This window comes from Fundulus heteroclitus, chromosome 5 (genome assembly GCF_011125445.2).
Source record: "Fundulus heteroclitus isolate FHET01 chromosome 5, MU-UCD_Fhet_4.1, whole genome shotgun sequence".
NCBI classification, from domain to species: domain Eukaryota; kingdom Metazoa; phylum Chordata; class Actinopteri; order Cyprinodontiformes; family Fundulidae; genus Fundulus; species Fundulus heteroclitus.
Genome location: NC_046365.1, coordinates 26,359,782 through 26,387,248, shown reverse-complemented (window position 1 = coordinate 26,387,248; position 27,467 = coordinate 26,359,782). Strand labels below are relative to the sequence as shown.

The window sequence follows — 27,467 nt, the reverse complement described above, 5'->3', positions numbered from 1 at the left end:
GAGAGAAGGGGTGGGGAATCAACAGAGGGTGAAGTGTGCTCAGACTGAAAGTCTGAATCAGTAAGAAAGTAAGCTGGTGAAGGTTCGCTGTTGATTTTCTTGATTTATAAGAAACACATCGCCGCCTGAAAGGACAGATCTTCTCAAGGCTCAGTCCTTTCTCTCTGTTCTGGATACCCTGAGGGACTTGGACTACTGATCAAACTTTTGTGAGAGGATCTAAGCTCTGTGTTTCAGCTGAAGTCCATCGCTATTTGGCGTATATCTGGAGAAGTCCTCCGTGTGTGTCCGTCGTTTGCCTCTGACATGGGGTTTGGGAAGGAGCTGCTGATTCTGGGTGAGTCTCTCAGTGTGAGCAGAGTTTACGTGCCTTTGTGTGCCGGTCTGTGGGCGTGAAGGACCCTAAAGGCTTAGAATAGTGTAGAAACCACACGCTTCTAAATTTTTCTTGTGCGCATAAATAAAAAATACATATAGAAAGACCATTTGAAACCATTGTTTTTTTTGAAAAATTAAAACAGGAACATGTAAATTTAAAAGTGCCGACTTTCAGAACTTGACAGAAATAAAGCCACGAGGCGTTGTCCAGCAGTGGGAAATGTTCTGTGGCTGCAGCCGAGGTTTTGATTTGCGAACAGAGGTCAGGGTGCTGCTGTAACCTCTGTTTGGTAAAATCTGCTTTTCAGGCAGTCAGAGTTAAATTAAGGCACTGAATGAGCTGTGGTTGTGGGTGGAGGTCTCGAGCAGGTGTAGCAGTGAAAATCTGTGGGGGATTTTAGGAATAAACCACAATACCTTTACGGTTGATCACTGGTGAAAAGAGTTGCTTTTTTTGTGTTAGTGGCAGATTTTAGAAGCTCACAGATAAAACACCACAAGGGTGGTTTTACAGCTTGTGTGTTTTGTCTTTTTTTTAATAGATTCAGAGTGCGTGCTTATTAAAATACTATATAAAAACTAATTAGGAGTTATTGCTAGTCTTAGTTAGTCTTACTGTGCTTTCAGAAGCGTCTTAATTCTCAGTGCTATATATTCAAGGACATGTTGCTTTTATTTGTCATCGACACATCTATGATGTGAATCTGCAGCTTAACCACATCCTAAAGTTACTTTAATTGAGATCCGGCGACTGCAAGGGGTGATTTGAGGGCAATGAACTCCACACCATGTTACAAAAAGAACAGTTTGAGAAGATTTGAGCTTCTTGACTTGATGCACCTTGCATGAGATGAGATGCAATGTGATTGATCATGAAGGGATGTATTTGGTCATGGACGATAATGCGCTGGGCTCTGGTGTTTAAACAATGCTCTGTTAGTACTAGCGGACTCAAAGTGTGCCAGGAGAACATCCCCGCACCGTTATGCCACCACCAGCCAGAATCTTTGATACGTGGTAGCCATGCTTTCAAGCTGCTTGGCCCAATGTCCGGCCCTGCCATCACCAAATACTGATATTCATAATGTTTCTCTTTTGCCTTCTGTTTTTTACTCAGAGCCTTGCACCGAAATTTCCCCCAAATGTACATTGTGAATGCGCGGTCCAGCGACACAAAAGTCTGCCTAAGTCATCTCAAGGAAACGGCTAAAATCTTAGCCGTTTCATTCAGATGACTTAGGCAGACTTAGCTGGTGTCCAACTATGATGAGCCTGTGGAAATGTTGGCCTCATTTTATGGTTCTTATCTGAAGGAAGCGACACCGGCGTTTGTCTTTTGCTGTTGCAGACCATCCAGCCCAAGGTGTGACATGTTGTCAGTTCAGAGATGCTACTCTACATCCCTGGGCTCTAACAAGTGGTTATTTAAGCAACTGTGACCTCGAGCCCCTCTGCCCGTTCCTTTCTGACGTCCGACATTAACGAGCCGTTTTGGTCTCAACCACTGCTGCTCCATGGATTCTCTGTAAACCATAGGAAGGTTTTTTTTGTGGAAATCTGAGTAGATCATCAGTATTTGAAATTCAGACTAGGCTATCTGGTCCTGTTTAAAGTCACTCAAATCCTCTTTCCTCCCCATTCTGAGGCTCGGTTCGAAGACAGTCGCCTTAAAAAACGTCTAGATACATAATTAGTTGTCACCTGATTGCCTGGGCTCCAATCAATTCGCCCCTCCGCCAATTTGTGCGCCCGTTCCGTCCGCCCTGTCCTCCCTTTCTACTTCCATCTTATACCTGTAGGACAACCAGTTCATACCCTCATTAATCCAACAGTTAACGATTTAATCCAATCGTACGTTCTTTCATTTATTTTACGCTCTGTTTCTATGTAATGCAGTCCTGATCCTCACTTCGACGTCTATGAAACGTGACAGAAATATGACCGCCGATCAAACCAGAACGACGTCAAGTGTTCTCCTGCTGTAAGATATCGTTGTTGGATTCACTTAGCCGCATTTTTCTTGCAGTAGACTGTAAGCAGATTGTAGAATCTCACTTTGAATAAATCAGTCGTTAAAGTGGGTGAAAAATGTCCCAAAGGCAGGTCAAAGTGATGCATGGTTGGTCTGATTGGTCAAGTGCAAAATCACCAAAATTGCCAAGTCCCATGGAGACGGGGTGAAACGACCGGCACTTCACTTGCTTGTATATACCTTGATATATTTTAGTATTTTTATTCATTTTCTAAAGTCACAATATCAGTCCTGTTTTGTTCTTTTCACCACTAATTAAAAGCGTATTCTGAGAAAAATCCCGTGCTGGTGACCGCAAAAGGCTGTCTTGCCTTTGCCTTTTGCAGTTTAAGTAGTGGCGAAGTCAGCCATTTCCTAAAGAGGTTGAATTTGACTCAAATTTAGTATAAAAGAGAGAACAGAAACTTATGTTATTGCCTGTGGCTGAACTCCAGATGTTTACCCTGGCTTGTGTCTCTGCTGACAGCGTGGAACTTGTCAGAAGAATAAAATGATGTCAGCGCTGCACGGTTAGCGCTCAGAGGCGCGCGGTGAAATGTTTGAGGAACGGCGGCGACAGCCGGATCGCGTGGTTTGATTTCAGTTGTGATTGTGAGCTTGTTTGTGTCAGGTGATACAAATAGTCAAGACCGGGAACTAAAACAAAGTTTTTTTTTTTTTTTTTTTGTCGTTGCTGGGAGTTTTTGCGTCTGTCTTGAGGAAAAATGATGGCATTGCACAACTTAAAAACTACCAGGCTGATTTTTGTAGAAGCGGTACTGAACTGATTGATGGTTGTTAACACGAACTAGACTTGAATGAGACATTTTCTAATTGGATTTAAATTGAACCTTTATAGTTAACTGGTGCTGTATAAATAAACATACTTGTATTTGTTGGAGACGTGTTTATTTCTGAGTTACAAGCTCTGTGATCTCAACAATGACTCAGACTTTTGTTCAAATCTTTTAGGAAGAAGTTTTTTTGAGGGGTACTCCTATTAGATAATGCTCAGAATAAGCCTGAGGAGAGACCATGAGAGAAATGCTGCTTTCAGACATCTGTGTTATCTGTCAGCCCGCCGGATACTCCGTAGTCATTACAGCATATAAACACCCTAACTCACAAACACGCATCTCCTGACATTATCATACTCTGCCTCAGTTTTAATTCATGTCTTTGCACCTCGAGGGGTCCATGCATCTGTGTGTGTGCTGATGAGATCCGGGTAAGCTGATAAGATCCGTCCACAGATATTCACATAGACACAACACCCATGGAGACAGGGTCAAAGGCAGCTTTGTGTTTTGCTGCCACAAAGGCTCCACATGATTTATTATGATGACACAGAACGAAACACAACCAGCCTCAGTTAGAATTTCTTTAGAAATGTCATGCTTTCAGTTAGCAAACCTTAAAAAGTCCCATTTTATCTTGAAATGGTTGTCAGATGTCAGACGATGCCCTACTTCCCAGTTTTAATGAGACGGTCCCCCCTGCGTTTGCTTTGAGTAACAGTTCACACAGGGAGACGCTTTGTCAGGGCTTAGCGTGGATATAAGGTTACCCGAGACAATGTTGAAAATGCGAGGCAGAGGAATCACTTAGGCTGTGTTTATATAACCGCTCTTTGTAAAACCTGAATGCAAATTGTCACTTACATACCGAAGTGCAGTGTAAAGCTTTTCACATAATACAATCAAAGGTTTTGTACGCGTATAGGCGATGCATTAGTCCGAAGAGATCACAAAGCTCCGGGGTTTGAGGTGCACCCTGTATGGTAGAGTGCACAATATATAATTAAAGAACAACTGAACCCCAATGTCCACTTGGGTTCCCATTACCAGAACATTTTTAAAACTGCCCAAGCAGGCACCCAGGCTTTAAAATGCCTCTACACTTTTCTTGACCAATGAAGAAAACACCTGATTTCTGCTCAGATTTTAAAGTCTGTAAGCTAAATATTCTTTGGTAGGTAGCAAAGATCTCGGTTAAAGTCAGCAGCCTTTCATTTAGTTCTAACTCTTTGCCTCCCAGCGGGAGCCATGTTGAATGTTTTGCCACGTCAGCGCCCGTGTGAGATGTGATAAAGCGGAACTGTGACTCAGCTGCGTGACTTGAATTCGGCCAGATTCCAAACTCGGCGACTCGGCGATATCCATGAAAGACATCTCTTTTTTTTTTTTTTTTTTACTCCTCTTCCTGAGTTGAAGTGTTTGAGAGATCATCAGGAATATGTGAGTTGACAACGTATTTAAAACAGTTCTTGAAATAAACAGTAAACACGTCGAAGGTAGGTTGTAAATTGCATACAACCACAAGTGAGCCACAGTTTAACCAAGTGCTTTCCTATGACGTATTTGTATGTCTAAAGAATATTTATAATTTGTATCTATTGAAGGTTAAGATAAAGTCACTGCTGCAGCACACACTTGTACGAGTAAGTCCAACGAAACAAACAGCACAACGGGTACAATCCAAGTCATGATGCTTACTTTTTTTCCAGCCCAAAACATTCGAATTATGCATTCTTTCAGCTAAGATTTAAAGATGCATTTTGATATATCCTGTGTGTTTTTATGCATACAATATATTATGGGGAATACTGGGAACACAATCATAAAGAAACAAGAAACAAAAAAAGGCTTTTGAGCTCCAAACAGATTCAGTCCTCGATTCTATCAACAGACATTTAACCACATAATCAGACTCAGACACAATTTTTCTCACTCTCACTTCCCAGGCACAGTCAAACCCCTCTCTGGTCTGCCTCAGGCCTCTATATTATGGCACCCCAGCACTGTCACATTGCAACAGAAGGCTCATTGTGGTCAAAAGGAGGGAAAACAGTGAAGGAGCCCTGGAATGTTAAACGGAGCTCTGTTTGTAACCAGTTTCATTCACTCCTTAGTCATGGAAATGTGACTGACGTTGGTCTGTTTTGAGGGGAGGTTTATTTTGGTGCGTCATGGCGGACATTTATCCAGAAGCAGGGGAAAACGTCACGAGTTTTATCGTATTCACAGGTTGGCAGATTATTGTGGCAGATTGCTGTAGCAAGTCATTATACTTTGTATAGGTTCCTTCCTGATGCAACCAAGACTGAAACCGGGTTCCCATGACAACAAAGACGCAGACTTAGCCCCCTACACCGCGGTGGGAAGCGCAGTATAAGAAAAGGATACAAGGCACTACCTGAAAAAAACATTCATGACCGATTTAAAAGCTTTTTTTCCCACCTTTGTTTTTCACCAGTTCAGAAATACAAACAGGCAGGAAATTGCAAAAGTAACACATATCTACAACTTCGATTTAGCACAAAGATGTGAAAGTCATTTTTATTACATTTTCTTATCTTGACCGTGCATGGAAAAGAACATTGAGAGATGAAAATGCTTCATTGCAAATGCAAGATGATACGTGGAGGGTCTCTAATTTTTTTTCCCACTAGCATCTACCATAGCAGCAAAAAAATGTACACATGTTGTGTCTCATAATTTTTTTTTTGGAAAGACGATGAAGCAAAAAACCAAGCAGTACCTCTGAGGCCGAAGCAGCACCTTTAGTTTTTTTTAGGGCTGATTTCAGTTTTCGATCAGACATGTGCCCCCTAGAGGGATTATATACAGTAAATCCCGTCTTGCCTGGGAACGCTTTGGGATCCCCCAGAATCAGCTGGAGGATTCTTTCCTGGACCTGTAGCCCCTGCGACCTGATCTCAAATGAGCGGTAAACAATGGACTGATAGCTGGCTGTGTGGCTGTATGGACGGATGGGTGGATGGGAAATGACCTGGAGACCAAATAGGATGTAAAATCTACACTGTAATTGTTCTGTGCTCTAACCCACACCTGGCTCACGGCCATGTTGTCCAGTAATATTGTTACAGTCACTTCATTTAGTCCTATTAGTCAGCTAATAAACAACTAAGGACATTAATCAACCTCAGTCCATCCTTATTAGGTGTGTAGGTGACCACTGTCACTGCCTTAGCCACCCCATGAGGATTGTTTGCATAAGCATGTGTTGGTAAATGTCAATGTTAAATTGAAATTGCTGTGGTAGACATGAATGGCTGCATCTCCTGCTGGGTCCTGACAGCAATATTAATGTGCTCTTCATCGTTCCCGGTCAAATCTCTGTACCAATTAGCTGGTATTCTGATTTATGGTTGCTGTAATATTCCTCCTTACTGACTTGATTATAGGTGGCCGTTCTGCTGTTACGTTTACCTCTGGGGCGTTGATTCCCTTCAATACTCAGTGCTTTTCCTGAAGCTCTGTTAGTTTTACACCAGATGCAACGAATCACGCCGTCAGTTTTGTGACATCAGTCCACAGAACGTTTTCATAAATGCCTCAGGGGATTGATAGGGAGGTGTTTTGGAAAATATCGAGAGGGGAATTTGTTCTATTTAGCTGACGGTGATTTTCAGCTTGGAACTTTCCTCTGGAAACGATTTTCAACCCGTCTCTTCCTTATTGTTTAATCATGAACTCCGTGTTCACGGTTAAACAATAAACTGAACTGAAGCATGTGTTTGTGACCTCCTGGACGAGTCCTTGATGCGCTTTTTTCAGTAGTCTTGCAAGGCCAGTCACTTTCCGGGATAGTTCACCACTGTTCCATATTTTCTCCATTTGTGGATTATTTCTCCCGCTGCGGTTCCTGGGACTCTAAAAGGTTCAAAACGGCTCTGTGACCCTTTCTAGGCCGATAGATGTCAATGACCTTTTCTTGAGTTTCTTTAGACACAATATGTTGCTTTCTGAAAGGTTCTAGTTAATAAATTTATTGATATGTTGATCTGTAATGGCTTGGAGTAGAGCCGCTGGTCCTCCACATCGAGAGGTGGCTCAAGCTTTTGTTCTCAATGCCTCCTGAACCTAGCCTCGTGAGACCATCCTGATCTCGCAAGCTTTCAAGGTTTCACTCGCAGATCAGTCTGGCTACTCTCCGTTAAAGAAAATTTGGAGCCGTTCACCAAACGAACGTCCAATCAGCGTTGGCGTTGAGGCGGGTTGAGGTGTGACGCAACGAGAAGATCGACAGTTCAGTCTAAAGAACATGGCGGCTTCAGCCGATGAAACTAGCGTTAGCGTGGCTATCGAGCAAGTTTTATCGGAATTACAGAGTATTTCTTTGCTGAGCTAACGAGCCTTTACCTGCAGCAGCAAGAGTAGCTTGGCTTATGGTTGTGTTTTCGTCGTTGCTTGTAACAGAAGCATGTTGACGAGTACGTCATATGCTTCGTTGATCTGATTGGTTTATTTGGCTTGTCTATCACCAACATAGGCCAATCAGCTAACCAGTATTTTCGCCCCTTCCCAAAATTACTTCAACGGAAGGTTTCCAGATGGATATGCGAAGCAAATCTATCTGGCGGCATCAGGTTATCCTGAACCTTTCTCAGGAGGAGTTCCAGGCATGTTCCACTGGGAGGGAGCCCAGGTCAGTTGGAGAGACTAAGATAGAGAAGCAGGCACTAGAAAGGGTAATGGTTCTATGGAACTGTTACTAGTGGGAAGGCCTAAAATGTGACACATACTGAAGGACCCCACCCTGAGTTGGTACTACTGGAATAGGGGCATATGTCTCTCGGCTGGCAAGGGAACTCATTAGGCTTCCCCCAGAGGAGCAGGAGGAGGAGTCTGGGGAGAAGAAGATCTGGGCGTCCCTCCTGAGCCTGCTGCTCCACCACCCGGTCCCCGATCAGCATGAATTAGGTTTTTTGTTTGTTCTGTTTGGACTTTTCCAAATTCAGCTCTGTCACCTCTCAGCCACAGCAACCATCCAATAAGCTCAATCCACTCCTTAGCCACAGCCCAATCAGCTCAGTCTTCTTCCAGCCACCGCTCTGCACCTGATCAGCTCCACCTGCTGCAGTTAATTAGGGTCAGTTCTGCCTCACCTCTTCCCCTGTCTACGTATACCCGCCTCAGCCAACTCATCCCTGCCATATCGCCTCGTCTTGCCTCCTGTGCTCTTCCATCATGTTTCTACCAGTTCTTGTGTGCTCTGCCAACATGACTTCTATTTCCCTGTTCCTGTTCACTGATGTGCGCTTCCTGGGCCTGCATGCTGCTTTGTCTGCCTAGTTCCCCGTGAGTTCCAGCTGCTTGCTCAGCCCGTTCCGGTGGTTTCTCTGTCTGCATCGTCTGTTCCGGACATCTCCTGTTTTCATCTCTGGTTCTGGTCTGCAAACTGCCTGCTCTACTTGTTCAAGTCTGGTTCTGCCAGTCACCCCCACCTGCATCCCCTGGTCCTCCTGGTCATTACTGTCTGCCTGCATCTTCATCCACAATTTATTATTGCGATAAACTTTTAAGAAATAAGCTCTGTGTCTGGCTGATATCGGGTTCTCCAGCTCTATTCATAACATGGATAGGTGGAAGACGACGAGTACCAGTCACTAATTACACAACTGATTCAATATGTGTAGCTTACCTGGTAAATTAAAGACACACTTCCACAAGTAATCAGTATGTTACGGCATTGCAAGCCAGAGATAGAATTTTTTGTACTATACAAGTGTATGTTTGTTTCTCTCTCATGGCCTCTCACCTCATTTCTTGCTTTCTCACTGAAGCAAGTCACAATGCTTTAATCAGTTCCTCCTTCATGGAAGACATCTAGAACCCACTGTGCAAAATTTCCTCTTAGTATGAACCTGGTTTGATTTAGAATCACACAGATTTAGCGGGCATTAAAAATAATTATTACTGTGAATATTAATACTTATCTACTTATACTTAGCTGTTGTAACAACTGAAAGAAAGACCATGACTTGCTGTTTAAACCACAGCCTGTACTTTTGCTGTGACCCTTCATTTATTTCGTAATTGTGAATAACCCTGTAAAGAAGTGACTTGATGAGGATGCAGTTTCTTTATTTTTTAATCTCGCAGAACCAACCTGTGGTGGAAAGAGTTTCTTCACAAACTGCTAGCACTTTTGAACTTTTAGCAATTACTGCATTTACCAACAACTACGACAGAAAATCCTCTGTCTTGTTTTTTGAACCTTTTGTTTTTGTCCATCTACAGTAATCAACCAGAAACCTTTGTTATATGGCTTAAAAAAGATAAAGAGCAGCATGCAAGTGGAAAAAAAGCATAAAAAAAAAAAATCCAAACCTGTATGTGCATAAAACATGCAGCTCTTTTACAGTTACTTAAAACTATCTCTCTGTTTAGAAATGTGTATAGAATAAACATTAAATCTCTTTCATTTTGGAGTTAACAGTTTTCAACTAATTCTTTCAAAATAAGTAAATGAAAGCGATGTTTACCTTTAAAAGACTTAACATAATCATTGCTTACCACATGTGTAAGATATCCATTTGGTCCTATCAGCTACGTTTTAGCTAATACTGTATTATTTACACTGTGTTGCGATTCTTTTTAAACAAAGTTCCTACAGAACGGTATTGTCAGTAAATGTATTATTTGCAATAGATAACTATCACAGAATCTTCACTTTGATAAAACGCTATCTTTCCAAACCCTTAGCAGAGTTGGCCTCCAGGCTCAGCTTTATTGAGTTTTACAAGCCTTTAAACCACTGGAGCAAAATTTACATAAAAGACTGAGGTAGGTCATAGTAACAAGCTTTCCATAAATCTTCTACTGAAACTACCTTGTGGAGGAGTAAATGTTATTACCATGTCTTTCACTATAATGGGATGGGCATGTTAAGCAGAATCCACTTTTTTTTAGCCCTTAAGTATATTTTTTTGGAATGCAGATAATATGATTGTAGTTTCACCAAGTGCTGCATAAATATTTTTGTTCTGTTTGGGTCATATTTTTCAAGTCGTTAATTTTTCTCTATTCTCTGTTATGTTTTTTTTTCCAACAATTACGTCACAGTATTTGCTGCGAGCTACTAACCAAGTTTATGGAAATCAAGCTTGCCATTTTTGCGAATCCCTCATTTTTATTTCTCTGGGTGAACTTGTAGTCCAAACCAAAGAATGGCAACGGTATAAGTGGATAAGTGTTTGTTCCCTAGCGTCCTACCAAAATCGCTGAAAGGGGTGGAGTGGAACGCTCTGCAGCATGCAGGGGTTTGAAGTGCCTCCTTTAGATTTAAAGAGACAGCACCAAAATGAGTTGTTCTCAGACACACCTCAGAACAGGGCCAAAATAAGGGAACGTGAGGGTAAATTTACAGGGATTTCAGACCAAACAGTTGCAGTCCCACTTTATATAGACTGTAACTGAATGACTTGAGTGTGAGAAGGGGGAACTGAAAACCATGATATGTCCCCTTTAATGTTCCATTAGTAAATCGTGTTTCTATCTTTAATTGCTCTGTTTGATTAAGTTTTTAAAATTATACTATAATCAGACAACAAACAGCTATGAACTACTGCAAAAAAATAATAATATGTTACTGATGTGCAGCAGATGACATGCTTACAAAACATTTGGCTCTCTGTAGTCAGCTGGGAAAATTATCTTTGTTTCATTGAATATATCGATGGGTTGTATCTTCACAGAACCCCACTTGATTAAGACCTGAACCTTCAGGGTTTAAAGAGCTATATTTACATATATCTTTTCTTCAGAGCTCATATTGTTGTAGTCCCTTGATCTTGATCATAAGAGAAATACAGTCTTGTACCCACCATTTGGGTTGCTCTACCACCTATTATGACAAACAGCCCATGGACAAATTAAAAGTCCAGGATGGAAATCCTGCAATGGATCACGCCATTGTTAAGCACTCAGCTTTTGAGAAATTTATAGATATTCTTACTATAACGTAAGCACAAGAAAAGGACCATAATGTGAAAACCATTAGATGAACCCCAATTAATTTTAATGCTCAATAGAAGCTGTCTGGCTTACCAGCCATTAAATGCCCCATAACGGACTATACTTTCTGTTTTGTACACGCAACCTCAAAAAATGTAAGGGAATAAAAACTGTCTTGATGAACCTGTTGTTGTGATATATCTGTCTTTTCTCCTCCACAGGCTTCGTGTGTGCATCGCTGAAACCTGTGCTTGGGTGTGAATTTGGTTACCAAGCAAATTATGGTGAAAATTGCACAGGTACATTTTTCACAAACCAATTCTTGCATTGTATTTACATTTAAATCCATTACAGGGTTCAGTTAGGGTAGCACAATTAAAATGTCTTAAATAAGGGGCCGGAAATGAAGAAAATGATAAAGCAGTTCAATCACAAATCAAAATTTTTTCGTCATGATATCCTCCCTGCTTGCTATGTCTCAAACTGTGTTTTTCAACATTACAGATGTAGATGAGTGTGCAGATACACCTCCTATATGTGGGAATAACTCATGGTGCAACAACACCTTAGGCAGCTACTTCTGTAGTTGTGTTCCCGGGTTTTACAATCCAATATTAAAAAGGACTTTCAACTTCACGGCTGAGCAGGGAGAGTGTCGTGGTAAGTCTTGTAACCATTGTATGTCCATGGCTCAGTGAAGTTTCTACTAACAGTGTCTGCATTTTCCTTTTTGTCAGATGTTAATGAATGCCTTGAAAATACTGCAAACTGTGGTCCTCATGCCTCATGTAAAAACCTGATCGGAAGCTATGAATGCATCTGCCAGTCTGGGTACAAAAAGACAAGCACCAACGGCAGCTCTGGACACTGCGAAGGTGACTGTTATCTATTTATTTCTGTGAATATTTGATCCAGTTCTGGTTAACAGGTGTTCTTACACAATCAGGAAAAGTATGGGAGTTGAGTTCAGTATTTTCCAGTTCTGGAAAAGTGTGGAAAAACTGCATAAAGGAGTGGAAAGTATTTGTATTTGCAGACTTTATTCCATAGCCTACTGTCTAAACTCTGTGTCCTCTCCCTCATGCTTCCCTCTATGTGTCCTTCCTTTCTTCCTTGTATCTTTAATTCCTTCCTTCTATACTTCCCATTTCCATCCTTTTCTTCATACAACCAAAATTAAAAATATTCATTCTACAACACATTTAACAAGGCCCTTTTTTAAAATGTGTCCTGTCTGGCAGTGTAGCACTCAAAATTGCTTTCTTAGTGCCAAAGAGAGCCCGACAGATTTACTTTAACAAGTGAAGCATTACTGATCTTGCTATAGTGTCCTGCTTGATACTCATGCAAAAAACTTTATTGGATATTATTTTTGGGGTTATTTCAAATTCAATGGACACAGAAAGAGAAAGGTTAAAGAGAAAAAAACAGAAGGGAGAAAGGTGAGGTAAAATACTAAAAGGGAGAGAAAGTCACAAAAAGATAAGAAAAGATAAAATTCTCTGCGTCTGCTTCTACCCTTGCAGAAAGAGACATGGAAATCACAACAAACCAATCAGAAAAAGTATCACAGGTAAAAAAAAAAACAAACAAACAATGCATTTGATAACAACCCAGAAAAATGTGCAATATTAATTAATGCACGATGTATATAGTGGTTTTTTTTCTTTATAGAAGTGAATCTGTAAACACTTGGATCCAAGTTTGTGAGAGTGCACTTGTATATGTAAGGTTTATTCATAAGAAAAATGCTCAGTAGTGGTTTTGAAGAGCCATGGACATGCCCTCAGGCAGACACCGGGGAGACCAGAACCTCACATCCCCAAAAGGGCCCCCAGAGCACAGGAGCCCTGGGCAAATCCAGTTCATACCCCGACCCCCCCCGTCCTGACCCCAGCCCCAACGACCCCCAAACCTATCCACCCGGAGACGGGGGCCAACACTATTTGAACAAGCCAGCCGACCACAGTCTACCCCATGATGCCCAGACTGCTCCCCCAGAACCCTCAATGTCTACATGCAGTCTAACATTTGAAGGCAGGGGCAGGCACCGGGGGTGAGGCCGACTTAATGCCCCGAGTGCACACTACTCCAGGCCTGCATATGTGTGTCCTGAAAATGGTATGTTAACAGTGTTTGTATTTTCCTTTTTGTCAGATTTTGATGAATGCTTTGAAAAAATAGCAAACTGTGGTCCTCATGCCACATGTAAAGACCTGATCGGAAGCTATGAATGCTCCTGCAACTCTGGGTACGAAAAGACAAGCGCCAACAACAGCTCTGGACACTGCGAAGGTGACTGTTATGTCTTTCTTTGTGTGAAATTTTGATGCAGTTCTGGTTCATAGGTGTTCTTGCACAATAAGGAAAAGTATGGGAGTTGAGTTCAGTATTTTCCAGTTCTGGAAAGAGTGGCCTGCATATGTATGTCCTGAAAATGTTATGTTAACAGTGTTTGTATTTTCCTTTTTTGTCAGATTTTGATGAATGCTTTGAAAAAAATAGCAAACTGTGGTCTTCATGCCACATGTAAAAACCTGATTGGAAGCTATGAATGCATCTGCAACTCTGGGTACATGTCAATGCCAAATGTATTTATATAGCACTTTAAAAAACAGGTGTAAAACTGCACCAAAGTGCTGTACAAGAACAACAATCACACAAATTGAAAAAAAAAAACAGAGTATCAAAACACTACTTCAAATAAAAATGAGTTTTGAGAAGCGATTTAAAATGATCCAGGCTGTGGGCAGATCTAATTTGGAAAGGTAAATTGTTCCATAGAACAGGAGCAACAACAGAAAAAACCCGATCTCCTTTCCTCTTAAGTCGGGTCCGAGGAACTGTCAGTAATAGCTGATTATTTGATCGTAGGGTTCTGGACACAGACTGAAATTTTAAAAGGGGGAGCTAACCCATTTAAAACTTTACAAGTTAATAAGAGAATCTTAAAATCTATTGGATAAAAGACGGGTAGCCAGTGTAAAGAGGCCTTATATACATAAACACAAGCATCAGCAACACCTCTGGGTGCTGTAAAGGTGACTGTTATTTCTTTATTTCCATGAATATTTGATCCAGTTCTGGTTAACAGGTGTTATTACACCATCTAGAAAAGTATGGACGTTGAGTTCAGTATTTTCCAGTTCTGGAAAAGTGTGGAAAACTATTGCATCTAAAGACTTTATTCCGTATCCTAAAGTCTAAACATTGTGTCTCCCTCCTTCATGCTTCCCTCTATGTGTCCTTTCTTTCTTCCTTGTATCTTCAATTCCTTCTTTATATACTTCCCATTTCCTTCCTTTCTTCTTTTCCTCCTTGCTTCCTCATCTACTTCCCTGTTCCTTCCTTCCTACAACCAAAACTAAAAATATTTGTTCTCCAGTATATTTAACAAGTCAAAATAAATGCGGTTGACACAAAACAGAATAACTGTATGCAAGCAGGTTTCACTTCAGGTTTGCTCATTCCCTCCCGCTACCATCAACTCATAATGAACACACGTAACTGAATTTCCAGCCAGCACATACAGTAAACTTGCATAACAGACATTTAGAGCTTTAGACTTGCTCAGACATCACGTCACTTAGTTTATTCAACAGAGATCCGTTTGATAAATGCTGAAACATAGAGTAGCAATAACACAAACTGAAAAGAGTTATGGAAATTGAGAGGCTCGGTCATTTTTGCTATACAGACGAAATACCTCTAAAAGCTATTAGTACATGAGACCAGACCAAGTAAGGTAGAAGCACCAAAACCCCTGGAGGACACTAGTGCATTTAATTGAACATAGTTTGAGGAGAGGAAGAAGAATGTGTTATTTTTTCTTTTTTAGATAATGTGGTTATACTGCTAATTAAATACCATGGATTCTTTTTTTGTTGTTAATAATTACACCTTCTGTTGGTTTTGCATTACAATACCGACCTGGTATCTGCTGTCCCCCACCAAAGCCTTTTTTCCTTTTTGCTACAACCATTTTTGATTGCATCTTGTATAAATGAGAGGACAATATCCTAAAGCAGTGTTTGCAAGGAAGTGTGAGCCACATTTGGTGAATTCGATGAACAAACACAAAAAACATCTGAAGAAAGTATCTCAATCCGGAGTTAATCGGTTTTTCTAAATTTTATTTGGAAGGCTGTAGTTAATACAGTTGCAATAATTGGCCGGATCATGTATGGCAGCCGTACCCTATGTGGTAACTTCAGTGACTGTGATTTTTCAACATAAAGTTTTGAAAAATGTAGCAATGATAAAAAAAAGAGTTCATCACTATAAGCCAGTGACAATTTCATTATAAAGTGTTTCACTATATAGGTGAAATATCCCTTTGAGTGGGCTGCCTGTGAAATGACAGCTGGCTCAATATATTGTGTGTTCACAATGTTCCTAAAATGCACATCGTTGCTTCATCACCTTAAAGGTTTTAAGGCGACGGGGGCACAGAGGTTAGGGGGTTCGTCTTGCAATTGGCGGGTTGCCGGATCGATCTCCTGCTCTGCCTGTCTCTGTCGTTGTGTCCTTGGGCAAGACACTTCACCCGCATTGCCTGCTGGCGATGGTCAGAGGGCCCGGTGGCGCTGGTTCATGTCAGCCTCACCTCTGTCAGTCTGCTCCAGGGCAGCTGTGGCTACTAACATAGCTCACCACTGTCCGGGTGTGAATGGGTGAATGACTAAGACCGTAGTGTAAAGCATTTTGGAGGTCGTCAAGACTAGTTAAAAGTGTTGTACAAGCCATTTACCATTTGTTTGCTTCCCTTACACAGACATAGACGAATGCATGGAAGCCCAAAAGAAAAAGGAGGACATTTGTGGAGAGAAAGGCACTTGTATAAACCTCGATGGGAGTTATCGATGCAAATGTGAAGAAGGATACACCGCTTATGGCAACGAAAGAACCCGGTGCTCTGGTAAGTGTAAACAGGGACTACCAACCACAGAAAATGGATACGCAATCGTTTTATTCCTTCTTGTTATTCACATCTATCTACCATACTCTCTGTGTGTCTTTTTGAAGGACTCACTTAAATCATTGTCTTCAAATCTGTTAGCTTACGTCCAGCGAAAAAAAAAAAAAAAAAAGCTGCTCATCAAAGCTGAGAAAGTAAACTCTTCATCGCCACTGGAGCTGCCTTCTGTTATCACTTAGCCTCAGTTTTACTCTGACTGCTCCCCGAAACCTTTAATCTACTCCCTGCAGTAATTCATCTGCCTTTATATGGTTTCACATTGCTGCTTTATTTATGTTTTCACCCTTATCCATTTTCAGAGGAGAGTTCAGACAAATATTAGAACTACTATGAAGATTATGTAAACGTTTGACTTTTTTTTCCCCCTCGTAGAGCTGGAGTGTGACAGCTTTAGTGGGGACAGCTCTCCGGCAAAGGTACGTTTGGACAAAACTTTATAGGCATAGTTCATTCATACTGTAACTTTCACACTAGTGGTCATTTAATGAACATTTTTTACAAAAGAATAGCCTAACAATTCGAATGTGAATTTTCTGGAAGAACACTGAAGTTAATTTCCTGTGTTCGTGAACCAACACGCTGCCCTAAAGGGCATTGTATATTTAAAACGGCAGTCAACGGGAAGCTGAATGCTCTCTTTATTCTTTTCGTCTGTGTTTTCTAGTCACTTGGAGGTCTGGCAGACATATTGTCCATGATGAAAAACAGCTGTTTGGCTCTGTCTGGCGGTGGGAAGGCTGACGGAGATGCGCTACTCGAGGTTAGAAAATAACATATAAAACACTAACTCTAATGCATTCTGAAACCACGTGCAAATTATCTGTTGACACAACTTCACCGCTGGATTCTGATTTCTGGTAAAAAAAAAAAAAGAAGAAGCTGTTAAATGGAAAATTCCTAAACATTAAAGTGGTGAGGGAAATAATCATCACGTTGAAATAAGCCTCAAAGGACTCCCAAATGAAAACTCAATGTTCAGTAAAAAAAACAGATTACTGTGATGAGTTTGAATGCTCTGAAATTAAAAACTCAACTTAGATTTTGTTTAATTTAGATGCAGCATAGTGTGTATTTTTATTTTGTTGTAAATATACAAAACGTACTCCTGCCCTTCTTATCTGTTTTAAGCTTTGATTAAAACAACCAACAACCACTTTAGATAGATTACAGTATGTTAAGATAAGAGATGTTCATTTTTCCATTCTTTCAATTTTTAAATGTGTCCTTCAGGGTTTTATTCAGGGACCAATTCTATTTGTAATAAATATAAAACGTTCATTACACAACTGTTCGTTCCATCATCATGCTGATTTTACTTTAGCATCATTTTGCAAATGAGGGAATTTATTTGTGCCATAATATTCTGTCTTAAAAATGTTTAATCCTTAACTGCTCTTTACTCTTATCGCCATTGTCATAATAAGGATTTTATTTTTTTATGACTTTTATTTGTCTATGGTTCGCTATGACCTCCCTGACAAGGTAAAGCACATTAAAGTCAGGAACACTTAATTTTTTTTATTGTAACCATCTCCAAAGGTGTCCCACAGGGTTCTATCTTTGGCCCAATTCTACTAACCATAAATAATATTACATATTAAATCACTGTTATTTTGAACTTTGGGTTGATGACATTGTTCTGTATTCTTCTACATGTATTTATACCTTAAATTCTGATTCAAGAAAATCTGTAGTGTTTAGCCTCTCTATTCTTACTACAATGTTCATCTTTCAGTTTCAATAATAAATGGCTGTCTGGAGTTACTAATAGATTACAGTATGCTAAGATAAGAGATGTACACACTACAAAATAGAATGTCTACTGTTCTTCCCATTTCCACAGGGTATTATTCTTGGCCAAATTATACTGAGCGTTTAAATGATTAATATTACTTTTTCATTACATGAGGGTAAATTCCATCTTTATGCTGATGACACTGTTCTGTCTGCATGTGTAGATTCTTTTCTTTCCAATGTTCTAGTTAATTGTTCTTTTATTGCGTCACATTAACCTTGGCACCACTGAGAATGAGAATTCTTTCTTAATCAGTTTTCCAATGATAAATTAACACAATCTGGTGTTCATGTGGTATATTTTTATGTAGGCTAACCCATTCCTTAAAGAATTTGTCAATTCTTCGTCTCTGTTAGAAACTTTTGACAGCGGCTGACACAATCCTGACCCCTGGAGATCTGGAAAGCGGTAAAGATGTGAGCGGGCTGCTCAGCACCGTGGAGAAGTCAATTTTACTCATTGGTCCTCAGATGAAAGGCAACGGCACCAAAATGGAGACCCAAGAGATGGGTATGTTTCAGTCCATGAGCTCATGGTTTACTGTCTTTGTTTCTCTGGTGAGGATGATAATAATGATCGCCATGGACTTCTAGATTATTAAAAATGTGTCATATTCACCAAAACAGAGGCAGAAATTGCAGTAAGAAGAGGAATTACCCCTCCAACTGGACCGATCCATCTGACCAGTGAACATGCTCATCTCAACACCGACTGGTCGACCGCAGCCGGCACAGGCTCATACCCCGGTAAACCCTTAGCTCCGATAAACAGGCAACGCTTGGCTTTGAAAAACGTAAACTCATTCTAAGTGTCCCTCACAGGTTTTGCTCTGGCTGCATTGCTGAGCTACAAGAATCTTGGGGCATCTGTGAACCGATCATTTGAAGACCTGAAAGAAAAAGAAAAAGATGCTCTTTCCTTCCAGGTTTTCTCCAAAGTCGTCTCTGTTGTGGTTTCCAACCCGTCAACTCAGAACCTGAGCACGCCTGTCAACATAACATTCAGTCATTTAGAGGTAGGGACAACCTGTTTAATCATTTTTAGTTTTGTTTTGTCTTTTTTTTGCGCATTATGGGCACGGTACTTTAGATAAGGCTAGATGTGTGTCCTCACTCCCGGTGGCTCTCATTCCAGCTGTTACTAATGATCAGACAGCAGGAAAGCACTGCATAAGGGCACCAGGCAGATATAAATGTAACAAACAGCCTGTATTTAACTGTTGGTTTTGGTCTGCACATTAAGGGTATAAAGCAGAACCCTGAGGCGAGGTTCATCTGTGCGTACTGGAATGAGAGAGGCGTCTGGTCCCCACATGGTTGCTCCCAGGAGCAGTCCAATGCCACACACACCGTGTGTTCCTGTGGACATCTAAGCAGCTTTGCTGTACTGATGGCCCTTTATCCCATGAAGGTAAGTCACAAATAATACAGGAACCAGGACAAATTACATGCTTTGCTAAGATGTGGGAACTTTAAGTCTGCTGCCTATCTCCAGCGGTCGTTGGGCAAGAGGTAGGGTACACAGTGGACAGGTCGCCAGTCCATCACAGGGCAGCATGTCCTGTCAGTGAAAGTAAAAGTATTTGATTGTGAGCAACACATGATCCGGTGTAATAACTTGTACTGGCAAGCAACGTGGTTAGACGGTTAGGTCATGTTCTGTGGAACAATTGGACACAAGTAAAGACAGGAAAATGGCAGTCTCGTGTTGCCATTACGGAATTATACCAACTAGAACTAAAAATTAAAAGCAAAATAGCAAACACCCTATAAAAGGCTGCGACAGATAAGAATAACGACCCAAAATGATCCAAATATGAAACTGAGGTGACCAACAGCTAGTTGCTTATGTTGCATGTAAGAGAAGAACGGGCCTCTCCAAGACGTTATGTTATGTGGTCCTGTTCATTGTCTCCTCAGCGAGGTAAAGTCGCACAGCACAATTGGCTGGAAAAACCTTGCAAAGCGCTATATTTCAATGCCAGTGTTTGACTGTAGTGATTCTGGGTCTGAAATCTGGGTCCTGCTCATAATTTTCATTCTTCCAAACATTGTAGTTAGGTGGATTCACAGTTTTAGGCTCCTCAGGCTGCAGCACTCCAAATCATTTAGACGTTCACTGGCAAACTAAAGGCAGGTCTCGACATCTGCCTTCTACAGCCGGGAGCCTCCACATCTGGATTTACTGTAGCATAGAGAGTTTGCCAACTCAAGACTTCGAGAGCAGATATCTGCCATATTTTAGATATGTACCTAGTTTATTACTCTGAATCAGATAAATAGTTTATTATGGGGCCTTTCCAGAGTGTGATTACGCTACTTAGGAGGTGGTTTAGGCATTTTATTTAGGTGCGTTGGAGCAGGAGCATTTCTTAAACATGTAAAACTCTAGCCCTCATGGACTGGAGCTGGACAGCCCTGGTGTAGCGTGCTACCAGATTTGACTGGATTTGACGATTCTGTGGACAAGCGTGCTTTAACCACACAACCAGCTGGGATTGAGAATATTAACAGCTTTTTGGGATAATTTGTGAGCCAAGTGGGAGTTGACCAATGGATCAAATAATTGTTTCACTCAATCAATAAAAATAGTTATAACTTCCATGTAATGGGCATTTGTCTCAATTTACAGTTGATGTTTTGCTGCTCACATTAACACTTAACATCTTCCAAAAAAGTGATTTTTTTTTTTTTGTGTGTATGTCCTGTCTGGCAATGTGGCAATAAGAATTGTCGTCTTAATGGCAAAAAGAGCCCAACAGATTTTACTTTCACAAGCGGAGCCTTTTCGCTTTCGCCACAGTGCTCCATATTATTTAAAGTTACACATCTGTAACATGCTCACATATTATGTAAGGCTGGGTAAAAAAATAAATAAAAATATGTGCAGAATACAATTGTAATACATTATTACAAATTGCGGTTTAACAGATTTTACTTTTAGTTCTCTTTTTTTGGACACACATTTATAATTAACTGCCACATTCGCACCGTCTACCAGCTGTTGGTCATCAGAGAGAATTTCCCACAATAAATACAAATATTTTCCACTGGATGAATATTTTGTCCCATTTATTCAATCAAATTCAGTTTCAAACTAATGTGCAACGGATGTCAACTGAAGCGTTTTACGGGACAAAAAAGAGACCCATTCAGGTCCAGAAATAAATAATCCCTTTTATTCACCACAAGTCATTTGTAACTGTTGGTTTACATCGTTTGTAAACTGACGTGTTTTCTCTTGCAGCCCAGTTTTGAACTCCAGCTGCTGACCAAGATCGGCCTGACCATCTCCCTGGTTTGTCTTGTGCTGAGCATCCTGACCTTCAAGTTCTGCCGCTCCATTCAGGGGACACGCACCACCATCCACCTGCACCTCTGCATCTGCCTTCTGGTGGCCGACCTCGTCTTCTTGGTTGGGATTTCTCGAACTAGACCCGAGGTAACACAAGCCTGTCAGGACTTCATTTCACATGCAGTAAAGTAATTTGACCTCTGTACTAATTGCAAAATGTTTTAAAACTCGCAAACTTGCCAGCTGGTTAAGTGGGACATGTTTGCTGTGTATATGGGACTTCTTATGACTTTAAAAAAAGGCTTTCTTCTCATTACGCTTCTACCAGTAGAAGTCTTATTCTGTAAATAGATGCTTCCACCGGAGCTAGGAATCTCTGCAGCTCCTCCAGAGTTGCCATTAGCCTCTTGGCTGACAAAATGACAAAATCTTGTCCACCAAAAAGGCGGATTGCGTCACACACAGGGGGGATCCATTTAAATTTGTAGGTGGCGTCTGAATGTGATTGCATTGAATTTTAATTGGGGTTATTAGCATAAAGGTAAATAGAAATGCATGCCACCCTTTCCAGATTGAGAGATCTGAATGCTTTTCCAAGGCATTGGGATAAAGTCAAATTGCTTATTCTTTCTTTTCTCGTGTCATTTAATCTTCCAGGGCGGCTGCAAGTTTGTTGCTGCAATGCTCCATTTCTTCTTCTTGGGTGTAATGACCTGGATGCTTTTAGAAGGAGTCCAGCTGTACCGAATGGTCGTCCTGGTGTTCAACGCCACCATTCGGCCCGTCTACCTGTACATCACTGGTTACGGGGTCCCGCTTGGAATCGTTATCTTGTCTGCCATCATCAGACCAGGGGGCTACGGCACTGACAACCAGTAAGTGAACTTTGCCGCGCCTTTATTTGCACGGAAAGGGAGCAAATGTTTAAGCAATAAACAAGGAACTTCCTCCCTTGCTTGCATCACACTATTTGCGTCAGTGGATTTCACACACCGGCTGTTATCAGTGACTGTAACGCCACGTGAAAAGAAACCCTTTGTTTCATTTTCCATAGCTGCTGGCTGTCCCTGGAGCATGGCCTGATCTGGAGCTTCTTTGGCCCCGTGTGCTTCATCATCGTCCTGAATATCTTCTTCTTCCTCGTCACTGTCTGGAAGCTTGCCCAGAAGTTTGCCACCCTCAACCCAGACCTCTCCAAGCTGCACAAAATCAAGTTAGTCTCTACAGCCACGAGGGTGTGAATGTGTTGATGTTGATATATCTGCTAGTTTCTTATCTTGTGCTTGGCACAGAAATGCATACGCGGGGGGAAACGAGCGTGCCAGCTTTTAGAAAACTGACTCTGGGTCTTTAATGAGGAGCTACTGAAGGACATTTCCTCCCTCCATTCTGTCCGTCAACACCCGGCTACTTTTCCACTCCCCTTAGGCAGTGAAAATGTGTGCAGCTGTAAATTGCATTGGAATTTGAAAATATTTTTCCTGGGATGAAGAAGCTCATAGATCAAGGGGTTAGTCAGAGAAAAAGAAAATGGAAAAATAATTTTGTGCGTAAAAAGCAGTCGCTTGAAGAAGCACCAGTAAAGCATAAGACTGGAATAAAAAAAAAATAGGTCTCTGGATGATCGGATTATTGGTTGAGTTTGTGAGTCTGAGGAGAACCACCCACTAATGTGAAGAAGCTGAAATTAAAGCCTAATCTCCAAAAATAGATGTGTTACTGTTACCCCTCTGGATAATAATAACACCTCCTAAATCTTCTTTAGTTATGGCTCATCTTCAGCTTATTTAAAAATAAATTTCCAGTCAAAAGCATTTATACTCCTTGAGCCCTTTTACCTTTTGTCACGTTACACAACTCAAAATACAGAATTAGGAAGAGGGGAAGGGAACAAGATGAACAGTTAAAAAAATGACTTATAAAAATCTGAAAATTGTGTTTTGTGTCCCCATTTTACACAAATGCAAACCTGCCCTTACTTGGGTATCCACCTAAACTGACTGGTGGGCAACGAAGAGCAGTTATCAGAGAAACAGCCAAGGGGCCACTGGCTACTCTGGGGGAGCTGCAGAGAATCTGTTGCCGGGACAACTTTTATTTTTGGACTCCATAAATCTGGCCTTCTCAATGAAATCCAATTGAGAAAGAGAGCTATAAGAAGTCAACCCTTGACTTTTTGCTGGAAGCCATTTAGGGCAACGTAGCAAGCATCAGATGAGATCAGAACTGAAATACTTAGCTTATATACAAAATAACCCCGAACCTACAATCACCACAGTAAAACACAGTGATGGCACCATAATGCTGTGGGAAACCTGTTCAGAGTAAATGGGGATATGGATAGTGCTAAAGAGAGGGGAATCCTGGAAGTACAAACTGGACATTTAATGCCCCCCCCCAGGCCACATCTATGTCCCAGGACAGACTTTAGCAGAAAATCTGAGCAAATCTTTTCCTCTTTCTTTGAGGTTTGAGGTGGTGAAGTGAAAATGTAGAGACACGGTCAAGGTGTATGAATGACTACACGCAGGAAATTTGATGTCGACGTATTAAGCAGCAAATATATTCAGCAACACCATAAGTTCCCTAAATCTAGGTTTTTGTTTCAGTTCTTGGATCCTGTTTGGGTTTTTTTTAGGCAGCAGACTTGAGGCTGGGACAAAGGTTAACCTTCTAGCACAAGGATGACCCATGATATAAACCTAATACAGTCTGTGGGAAGACTTAAATAAGCAACATTTTTTGCTTTTATGTGCTATATAAGTGAAATGACATTGACAAATATCAAAAAGGGCAGAAATTTCAGTCTTTAGTTGTGCAAAACTAATACAGACTTACCCCCAAAAGACTTGAAAATGCAGGAAAAGGGGTTACTACAATAAAAGTCTCATGTTTTAATGTGACATACTGTGAAAACTTAGGAGGTACCTTTGGAAAGCGCTTTGTCTTAAGGATTCGTTAACAAGTGAAGCTATCTTAGAAATTTTAGTGGCAGCTTTTATCTCTTTTCTTCATCTGGATTGTTTTTCCCCTAGGGATTTTCCACACAGACGTCCGATCTGAATCACGGATTATGAGAAATCTAATGCCGTTCTATTTTAGTCTATTTTCGCTTCATGCCCCGTCTCTCTTCTTGTGCTTTTCCTCCTGCAGAGCGTTCACAGTCACCGCCATCGCCCAGATGTGCATACTGGGACTGATGTGGGTTTTCGGGGCCTTCTTGTTCAGTGAGGGCACGACAGCGGTCGCATATATTTTCACCATCCTCAACAGCCTGCAGGGCGCCCTGGTCTTCATCATGCATTGCCTGCTGTCTAAACAGGTAGGCGGTTTGTGGAAGATGTTTGTGAAGGGGGAGAAGATCTGTATAAGTATCAACAAAAGATGAGAAAAAAGGGAGTTAAAATGCTTTAAATATGGGATTAGAGTGCACACAGTGCTGCAATGATTTTTTTTCTGTGCTTCTGCTGCCCCCTGCAGGTGAGAGATGAGTACGTTCAGTTCCTGTCCTGCATCTGCACGCCACAAAAGAAGAGATACTCAGACCTCAGCAGCACCAATCCCTCCAGCAGTCAATCACAAGTAAGTGCTGTTTCCTGCGTCTTCTATAAGCTCGCTGGTTAAAGGAAATGAACTCTATTAACTTAACTGCTGACCTCTGATTCTGTTTTAAAATCTTCATTTTTTTTTTTTTGACAGACTGCATTTATCTGTTTATGTCACTTTTTGACATGTTTTACTGCAATAGCTACTGGTCAACGCATAAAATAAAATCATGTGACTGCTAAAGATCCAGTCAAGGTAGCCACATGATTTTACGTTTTAAAGGCTTTTTGTAAGTTCAGATATCGGAGCTTTGCAAAACCACAACCCACTTTGAGGTGAAAGTAAAATGACCACAAGCCATAATTACATCTCACTGGTGTTTGTTGCTCCTACTATCCCATCATGTTACATTTTTGAAAGAAAACGGGAATTATAAATTGGCATGGGCCGGTGATATAATCTAATTTCTTTTATCCATCCATCCATCCATCCATTTTCTGATCCGCTTTATCCCTCATGGGGTTAATTTCTTTTATATTAAACATAAAAACAACAATCATTCCTTCTGATGATAAAATAGCTATATTATTTATTATTAGTATTGTTATCGTAGGTATTTCTTTTAACCTTTTTCTTGTTCTTTGTAGAATAACAGTGGGAGTTATTTCAGCTGGAGTAGCTATAGCCTTCAGTCAGCTGCTTGTTAACACGAGCCAGCTCATTTAGTTTCAAAATCATGACGGTTCATGGTTTTCACAACCAGAATATTTCAACACAGTGTTTCTTATAGACGAGGGGAAACTGTGGGAGCCTTCCACCAGCCAGCTGACCAGCAGTGCGCAGCAACAGGCATATTCCTGTAGGAATGGGATGACCGTAAATTTTAGTAGCTTTGAAACTTTCTAAAACATTGGCTGGTGCTGGTAATTAGCTTATGTCTTAGTAAGAGCGCTTTCAAAAACATGTTACGTATTTCTTTTGTTGGCGCCTGAGACCATAAAGCTTTTAGACTTACAAGGTTTTGCCTTAGGAACTTGTATTTGGAAAGATTCTTGTTGATGTACGTCTTAGAGGGTAACTGGAGTGTAAGAACATGTGCAACCATCCTAAGATTTCGGCAAAGCTTCAAATTCTTTTTGATGCTGATGTTGGGATCAAATAATAATGTATGAAGGTCTCTCCCGCAGGGGTTTGAAGAAGTGCATTTGTGGTGCAAATCATATTCAGTGTAATAAAAAGATCTATTTCCATAGTTGGCAAAAACTGTGACCTTTTCCTCTGCCTTGCCGTTTATTAAGTTCCATATTGCTGCCCATCGGGTTGTAATAACTGATTTTAATACCTGGTTGTTAAATCTTTCCTCATGATGTGATTTGTCTCCCTCCAGGGTTCCCGGAGTGGGCAGATCACAGGAGAATCCCAAATATGAAGAGCTTTATCGTTTTTCTCTCTGCCTCATGGACAGAAAATCACTTCTTTAGACTGTTAAGACAAAGATTGTCATGGTTCAAATCATCAAGAAATTTATTTTTTTTCCTTTTGTCGTTAGCCTGCATTTCAGTCTTTTATAAATAATTGATCTTCCAACCTGCCGCCGCAGACCCGTCAAAGAGCAGCAACAAAAGCTGTGCGATGAGTGATCTGTTATTTAGAAAGGAGACATAATTGCTGTAAAACAGAAAGATGTTGAGCAACAGCATCGGGTGATTTGACCTTTTTGAAACTTGAGTTGAGGGTTATCAGACTGTGAATTGTGAAAACTAAGCCCTCCAACTCAGCACCTGATCAGCTTAGAGGGACCATGACGAAGAAAAAAAAAGTCAAAACAAAAGATCCAGCCCAAATTCATTAGTTCAGATTTGCTAAGGGTTCAAACAACAAGGAAGAATTTTTAATAGTAACTTTTTTTTAAAAGGGTTCCCCCTGCTGACCACTAACAGGAATGCAATTTCAAATTATTTTAAATTGGGCTTTCCCTTTAAGAAATAGATCTTTTTTGACAGTCATCTTTCAAAATCTTTAAGGTCTATTAACAGAAAATATGATGTAATTTTTGGTGAACATTAACCTCAATTAGAAGAAATTTTGCTGGTCTTAAAGTCTTAAAAACAATCAACTCTCATAGGTTGGATCATATATATATATATATATATATATATATATATATATATATATATTTTTTTTTTTAAAAAAGGTCAAGAAACCAAAGTCCAGTTAAGAGAGAACAATTACCTCTCAGGTCAAGGGGTTTAATAGTTGCTGTTCTATTTCTCATATCTTGTCCTGCCATTCCCAACAGAACAAATCGCTTGTAATGTGAGATTCAGTATACTGTAAAACAATCCAGATTAAACAAAACGTGAACCTTGAAAATGTTTATCCAGGAGCTCTTCGAGCTAAGGTGAAGCTAACTTAGTAGCTCACCAGTTGATCCTGAACATATCAGTTATAATATAAGCTGTACTGCCTTCAGAGCAACTAAAACAGGAGTTTTATAGATTTAGAAATATTTATTTCAGCGTGCAGACAAGAGAAGATAATATACACACGCGAGCAGATAGTTTGCACTGTATTGTATGTAAATGTTAAATGTAGAAATGTTTTTTTTTGTTGTTTTTTTTGGATATTGTTTGTGCATACCGTAGGGAAAAAGGTATTGAATACATCAACATTGTTTCCACTAAACATGTTTCTGTCTTGAAA

General features: G+C 40.6%; 1 protein-coding gene across 2 annotated transcripts; it reads left to right on the top strand.

Annotated features, from left to right (window-relative positions):
• On the top strand, window positions 1-26,598 carry LOC105929272 (adhesion G protein-coupled receptor E1). Of its 2 annotated transcripts, XM_012866979.3 has the most exons (18): window positions 1-337; window positions 11,373-11,450; window positions 11,656-11,811; window positions 11,889-12,026; window positions 13,309-13,446; window positions 15,926-16,069; window positions 16,502-16,545; window positions 16,794-16,889; window positions 18,281-18,434; window positions 18,551-18,670; window positions 18,746-18,939; window positions 19,167-19,334; window positions 21,171-21,365; window positions 21,876-22,093; window positions 22,273-22,431; window positions 24,372-24,540; window positions 24,699-24,800; window positions 26,152-26,598. In XM_012866979.3, exons 1-18 carry the CDS (start codon window positions 307-309, stop codon window positions 26,191-26,193), a joined length of 2,346 nt encoding a protein of 781 aa, XP_012722433.2. In that variant the 5' UTR covers window positions 1-306; the 3' UTR covers window positions 26,194-26,598. The 2 variants fall into 2 exon arrangements, with proteins under 2 accessions (XP_012722433.2, XP_012722434.2); XM_012866980.3 differs by lacking the exon at window positions 13,309-13,446.
• The last annotated feature ends 869 nt before the right edge of the window (window positions 26,599-27,467 follow it).

Coding starts and splice junctions, on each gene's coding strand:
- LOC105929272 (XM_012866979.3), top strand. CDS start 307: ATGGGGTTTGGGAAGGAGCTGCTGATTCTGG. Junction 18,940..19,166: donor TAACATTCAGTCATTTAGAG/GTAGGGACAACC, acceptor CTGCACATTAAG/GGTATAAAGCAGAACCCTGA. Junction 22,094..22,272: donor GGCTACGGCACTGACAACCA/GTAAGTGAACTT, acceptor CATTTTCCATAG/CTGCTGGCTGTCCCTGGAGC.